The sequence below is a fragment of the Mizuhopecten yessoensis genome, unplaced genomic scaffold, assembly GCF_002113885.1.
Source record: "Mizuhopecten yessoensis strain PY_sf001 unplaced genomic scaffold, ASM211388v2 scaffold6847, whole genome shotgun sequence".
NCBI lineage: Eukaryota > Metazoa > Mollusca > Bivalvia > Pectinida > Pectinidae > Mizuhopecten > Mizuhopecten yessoensis.
In genome coordinates, this window is record NW_018406754.1 from 89,847 (window position 1) to 97,347 (window position 7,501).

The 7,501-nt window shown below is 36.2% G+C and overlaps 1 protein-coding gene across 1 annotated transcript in view; it reads left to right on the top strand.

Annotated features, from left to right (window-relative positions):
- Positions 1-7,501, top strand: part of LOC110452720 (E3 ubiquitin-protein ligase DTX1-like) — a 33,123-nt gene that overhangs the window by 16,583 nt on the left and 9,039 nt on the right. Inside the window, exons 3-4 of the mRNA XM_021501368.1 lie at positions 5,122-5,189; positions 5,892-6,050. Of these exons, the coding sequence (XP_021357043.1) occupies positions 5,122-5,189; positions 5,892-6,050 (227 nt within the window). The remainder of the gene's footprint in view (positions 1-5,121; positions 5,190-5,891; positions 6,051-7,501) is intronic.

Genomic DNA, 7,501 nt, shown 5'->3' on the forward strand with positions numbered 1-7,501 from the left:
TAATTTTCCCTTTGGGGCCCCGCCCTGGCCCCAGGGGTCGGGGTAGGAATCTCAATTTTACAATTTGAAACCATCTACCTCCAAGGATAATTCTCACCAAGTAAAAATAATTTCCTACAGAAAGTTGTCAAAATATACCCAAAAGTGTTATTTCCCTATATAAACTATAGTAAACTTTACCCCCTCCCCAAGGGAGAACGGATAGCTCGGGGGTCCTGAAATTTACAATTTAAGTAAAGCCCCTGATGATCTTTCTTTCCACGTAGAGAAAATCACTGTAGTACCTCTGAGTCTGGAGAAGAAGATTTTTGAAATATTGGATAATTTTCCCTTTGGGGCCCCGCCCTGGCCCCAGGGGTTGGGGTAGGAATCCCAATTTTACAATTTTGAAGCCTCATCTACCAAGGATGATTCTGACCAAGTTTGAAAAAAATCCATCTACTGGTTCTTGAGAAGAAGTTGAAAATGTAAAAGTTTACGCACGACGGACGAAAAGCGATTGGAATAGGTCACTTGAGCAAAGCTCAGGTGACCTAAAAATCATCACTTGACCCTTGACATTGGCATTTTATAAATCAGAATTATATCGGTACACTCGTATAAAATTCAGATGTATCTTTTCCTCCGCCTAATCTGGGTTGTTATTGCAGTGTAATAGTGGAATGCCTGATAGCCATGCAAGTCAAACTGTCTAGTGAATTAGATCAGGAGTGATCGGTGGGCCCAGAGTTTGGATCAATAATTCCGTTATGTTTCTACCATAACGTTGTACAGACCTGGAATCTAACATGGCGCCCTACAGAACACAGACATTTCAGTTCTTACGGCTTTAAATCATGCATAATTCATAGTCCACCTGGACAGTTCTCTTTGTACCATGGATTTAGGCTAAAAGGACTTTTGGAATCAAGTTTCTCATTTTTAGGACGATAACTGGATTGATCTGCCTGCTTGCTTGGTCATAGTAATGTGTTTTGATCACTGATACTGGGTTGTGTCTTTATGTCAAGCATCAATGTTCGAGGTTGTAGATCTACTTGTCTCGAATATTTATTGCATTGGCAGCATGTCATTCGTGGCTGAAACAGTGTTTCATGTGAATTCATATCGTAGTTGAGGTAAGGATGTGATAGATTATTTTATGTTACTGTATATGTAACATTTGGTCATGAAAATATCTTTAAGGTAGTTGAAACGTTGTAATTATTTAGTGCATAGAGGTATTTTGTTAGTCAGGTTGAAAAGGTTTTGTTTCTTGTCATCATTTTGATGGTTACTAATGCTGTATCTCATGAATTAATGTTTAATTTGGGGATACATTATCTGTTTCTAAAAAAATATGTGCAGGGGTGGAATTAGCTGTTCAGGTCAACTAGCATGTGGCCTTTGGTTTTCAACAAGCTATCCTGCACACCAGGTCAGTAGATAATTTGATATTTTGTTAATTATCGAAAATTTAAGCCCAGGATCTGGATGTACCACAGAGCTTCTAGATTTCAAAATTCTGGTGGGGGGCAGGGGTCAGAAGAGTATGGTCAGTACCTTTGGCTCTCACTCGGGCCTGCAGCCCTCGTTATCTGGACCAGTGCACTTCAAACAGGACCATTGGATATTTACTTCAACTGGCCCTGTGGATCAGTAACCAATTTTTCTAAACTCAAGCCCTGATGTGAATTTGTGAATATTAATTTTTGCATCCTTGAGAGTTGAAATACTGCCCTCCACTAAACTATTATTGCATATGATATTTATAGTGTAATGAATTTATTGTTTCCTCAAAAACCTTCAGAGTAATTAAAGGGACTTTTTTTTATTGCATATTCATCATTGTAATATCCTTTTGAAAAAGTTTGATCCCAAAAGATATTTCCTGTGATCTTATATAAGAGGTATACATACTATATACTGTAGTATTTGCAGATGTTTAGCAATAGTTTGACTGATATTTGAGAACAATTTATAATTAGTTATTATTAAACTTGATAAATGGTTTTGTACATTTATTAAATCTGCTTAATTCTTATTGGAATCTAGAATGCATATATTATGTAATATTTCAAATGGACCAGTTTCATTATGACAATGTTATTTCAGAAAAGATACAGTTTGTATTTCTAAATTCTTACGATGTTAAGCTGGACTAATGAATTTTCGTTGGAATTAAATTCTAGAAAATGCCTATAAGTAACTTTTAAAATGTAATCTTGACACACTGTCAAACTAATTAAAATTATATCTTCATATCACTCCCGTTTACTGATATGTTGAATGCGACATATCAGTAAATGGGAGCGATGTGAAGATACACTGTATTATTGGTCTGCCGGTAAACTTGGAATAAAAAGTATTTCAAATCTTTTATTATCTCTCAGAAGTTTGTGAAAATGCTCATCATATTGATGTCTGTTGTAATTTCTTGAATGTTGTTGAACATTTTATTTTCTTGTTCAGTATCTTGTCATCTTACAGTAAAACAAAGTGTCATTGGTATACATTGGTTACATTGGTATACATTGGTATACATTGGTATACATTGTATACATTGGTATACATTGTATACATGGTATACATTGTATACATGGTATGCATGGTATACATGGTATACATGGTATACATGGTATTCATGGTATTCATTGGTATACATGGTATACATGGTATACATTGGTATACATTGTATACATTGGTATACATTGGTATACATTGTATACATTGGTATACATGGTATACATTGGTGTATACATTGGTTACATTGGTATACATTGGGGTATACATTGGTTACATTGGTATACATTGGTATACATTGGTATACATTGTATACATGGTATACATTGTATACATGGTATGCATGGTATACATGGTATACATGGTATACATGGTATACATGGTATACATTGGTATACATGGTATACATGGTATACATTGGTATACATGGTATACATGGTATACATTGGTATACATTGTATACATTGGTTACATTGGTATACATTGTATACATTGGTTACATTGGTATACATTGTATACATTGGTATACATTGGTATACATTGTATACATTGGTATACATTGGTATACATGGTATACATTGTATACATGGTATACATGGTATACATGGTATACATTGGTATACATGGTATACATGGTATACATTGGTATACATTGTATACATTGGTTACATTGGTAAACATTGTATACATTGGTTACATTGGTATACATTGTATACATTGGTATACATTGGTATACATTGTATACATTGGTATACATTGGTATACATTGTATACATGGTATACATTGGTATACATTGTATACATGGTATACATTGGTATACATTGGTATACATTGGTATACATGGTATTCATGGTATTCATGGTATACATTGGTACTTTTTCTTTTCCCTGCTGTTTATAATGAGTTCTCTATCTGATGATATACTTGGTTTAGAGATACAGTTCCTTGTGGTTTAAGTATGGTTGCGTCTCAGACTCTCAGACAGGCTGCATTGGCCAACATTGTGAAATACTGAAAATAATTGGAGAAGTCTGCAAGGAAATTGGTTTGGTGTCTTCATGGGATCATAAGCCTGTTGTTTTACATGTTTCCCAGTTGCGGTAACTGGATTTTATCAAGAGCCTAAATGCAGAACTTCATTATGCGACGATATCCTCAGTACAAACGACTGTAAGTTGTATAGCAATGTGGATTTTTTTTTCTTCTTCATAAAATGATATTATGGATGGATTTTAGTTACAATTGTGAGGAGTTGTGACGAACAACATGTTTAAAGAAGCTATGTTCATCTGCATGACATGATCATTGGAGAAAATGAATTGACATTTTAAGTTCCCCGTCAGCACTACCACTCAGACTGAGACTTCAGTAGATTTAATTTGCACCTTGTGTTTAGTTCTGACAATTTGCAGTCTGGTTAAAACCAGATTTTTAATTCTAGTCCGATAGCGTAGTGGAACGTAGAGTTTCGGAGTGGAGTGAACTCATTCACCCCTGAAGACACATTTGAACTGTTCCAATTCAAAGGTTGGAATAGTTCATTATGAAATTTCAGGGGTGAATGAGTTAAAGCCCCAAGTCCACTGTGCATTATTTTTTTCTAGGGCATAACTCAGTTGATAGTGACAACCATACTTTCCGGTTTTTTTGTAAGCACCTCATCATGGGATGTTGGTTTATTTGTACAGTATGTGTGTGTGTTCTAGCCTCCCACCATAATACACAGTTCTGCCTCTTTAAGTTTGCTGTGCATAACAGTTGAGTGTCACCTACAATTTTGATGTTGTAGATTATTTATATTACAAATATAACTGTATCAGCTTTTGACCGACCAATTGGCCCTATCCTCGATACTCCAGGGGTTATGATCACTTATATGCTCTCTGCATCCCTGGAATATGTCTTGGCAAAAATTGAAGGCTCGGTTTTCGCTTCCTCGTTGTTAGCTACCTCATTGTTCGTGGATGACACAAGAAGAATATTTTGATCCTTTGATTTACATCAAAAGAATTTCCCTGTAACATAACAGTAAAATTGACTGGCTTTGAAGCTTGATTAGTCATTCCTCTGGAATCTTCAAAGGAAAGGTATCAGCCTAGCGATTCATCAGGTCTTTTTACCTGAGATCAATCAAATAGCTAGCTGTGAGCCTTTAATTTTGCTATGATGTATCCCAGGGGTGAAGGTAACATAACCCCTGGAGTATCGAGGAAGAATTGGCCCTAAATATAATACAAAACATTGAACAAGTACACAAACCTCTCTTCTAAATGGGAGAGTGGATATGGTATCTAATTCTATAGACTGTTTGGTTTTATATACAAGTGATATTTTACAGGAAAAATGTTTTGGTTTGATTGTGAGTGCTTAACGTCCTTTTGGCTTTTGGTGGTATTTAAAAAATATAGAATATATATAAAATGAAGGTATTTAAAGATTTTACAATTCATAAAGGCTTCTGGTCTTTATACATACAGTTATTTTACTGAATAGGAAAAGTTTTAGGTGTATTTTTAAGATGGTGCTGTACCTTATAGACAGCTGGACTTTATACACAGGTGGTATTTGAGGCAGGTTTTGACATATTCTCACAACAACAGTACCTTTTCTGATTACAGATTGCCAATTCCAGGGAACTTATTTAACAAGTCTCGAAGTGGCAGCCGTATCAGCCCGGTCGTGTCAAGTAAGTGAATCGTAACTTGATTGATAATTAAAGTATTTTCAGGCAAAACTTTGATTACAGTTTTACTGTAAGAAAACTTGATATTGTTCTAATGTTGAATTGCAGTCTCGATGTCATTGGATTAACCATTGGCAATGTAGTCGGAGGCACGGTAGTCTAGTGGTAGGACGCCGGGCGCGTGACCGAAAGGTTGCGGGTTCGAGTCACGGCACGGCACTGTTTGTATCTTTGAGCAAGATAGTTTACTCCGCTTGTTCCAGTCTACTCAGCTGTAAATGAGTACATGATTGGGTAGTGCTAGAATTGTTGAATGTTAGCTGTGAGCGCTAAATTGGCAGCATTGGTGTTATGCTCTCCAGGGAGTTGAGAAAGATATTGGCTGGTTGCAAAGACCCTTAATAACTACGGATAATAATTTGTGAACCGCTTTGAGATGTCCTTTGAACTAGGTAATTGTGATAAAGCTGTACATAAGAACCTCAAATTATTATTATTATAATGTTAAAAAAATAGCATTTAGCATCATTTGACCCTGTTTGAAAATGGGAATAGAAACAAAAATTATCCTCATTATCTCTGAAATTGAACGAAACTTTCACAGATAAATAGAAACAAAAAAATATCCTCATTATCTCCAAATTCGAAGCATTCCTCAACTAATTGTAAAAATATTAATTTCACAATGTACGGATTATTTTGAAGGTGCCACCAGTATCTTAGCGTCACCTGCAGTTCCTCTCCTGTTATCGTCCAATGGGAGTTCAGGTGTTGCCACACCCCTCAATGGATCATCCGATCTTCCCTTAGAGGGACGTATACCCAACAATGTTCCCAAAGCCTCCAAAAAACAGAATGCTACAGGTACTGTGGACTACTCATTTCAAATCCTGCCAAATATTTGCCTCATGGCATTTAGCAATGCTGTGCAGTTTCTCTCAAATAAACCCGAAGTCTAAAATAATAAAAAAAATAATGTTGAGTTTCTGCTAACTGAACCCTGTAAGGACTGCCAGGACAAGTGCAGAAAACCCACTGTAGAATTTATGATCAGTAAAATTAAATGACTTATAAAATAGATAAAATAGTTCTTTGTTGATAGTATCATGGATGTATTCCGTCTTTTTTGCGTATTGCAGAGTTATCTTCTCTTGTGAGCAGGTATTGATTGTTACGTCATTGGTTTGGGTGAGAAAACTACGTCGTTTTCTCAAAAATTGATGACGTTACTCTCATAAACCAATGACATAACAATCAATACCAAGAGAAGATAACTCTGCAATATGCAAAGACGGAATAACCTGGGATGAAACAATATGCGTACCTCATGATATGGTATGTATCGCGGTATGATGCTTACAAAACAATAACTATCATGATAGGTACATCTGCTTAAGTCAACATCATGTGTTTGAGGGAAGGGTTTTACAGAGTTTTAAATTGTGTCTAATAGTAAATTCTATCGAAACATATTTTTGTATGATTTTTAGTACTTTTGGTTATGACTTCATAGTGGATCACATCTTTACTGAAGGATCCTCTTGTTATTTTAAGCCTAATGTTAAAATGTAAAATTTCTTATGTTTAATATTATTTCCCCATCAGTACTGGAAGGGAATATACGTAGATTTGCTCTCTGTCTGTCAGTCAAGCCAAATAAAATTAATCACTTGGTTCTCAGGCCAATTTTTTTCAAAATAGATGCTGCAGGGCGGTATTTTTAGCTCACCTGCCCGAAGGGCAAGTGAGCTTATGTTATGGTGCGGCATCCGTCGCCCGTCCGTCCGTCGTCCGTCTGTCCGACGTCAACTTTTTGCTTTAAACAACTTCTTCTCAATAACCAAAAGGCCTAGGAAGATGATATTTGGCCAGTAGCATGCTGGGATCAAGGGCTACCAAGTTTGTTCAATAAATGACCTTGACCAACTTTCAAGGTCACAGGGGTTAAAATATGTTAAAATCTTCAAACAACTTCTTCTCAATAACCAAAAGGCTCAGGGTACTGATATTAGGCCTGTAGCATGCTGGGATGAAGGGCTACCAAGTTTGTTCAAATGAATGACCTTGACCAACTTTCAAGGTCATTGGGGTCAGATGTCTTAAATCTTCAAACAGCTTCTTCTCAATAACCAAAAGCCCAGGGTACTGATATTAAGCCTGTAGCATGCTGGGATGAAGGGCTACCAAGTTTGTTCAAATGAATGACCTTGACCAACTTTCAAGGTCACAGGGGTTGAAATATGTTAAAATCTTCAAACAACTTCTTCTCAATAACCAAAAGGCCCAGGGTACTGATATTAGGCCTGTAGCATGCT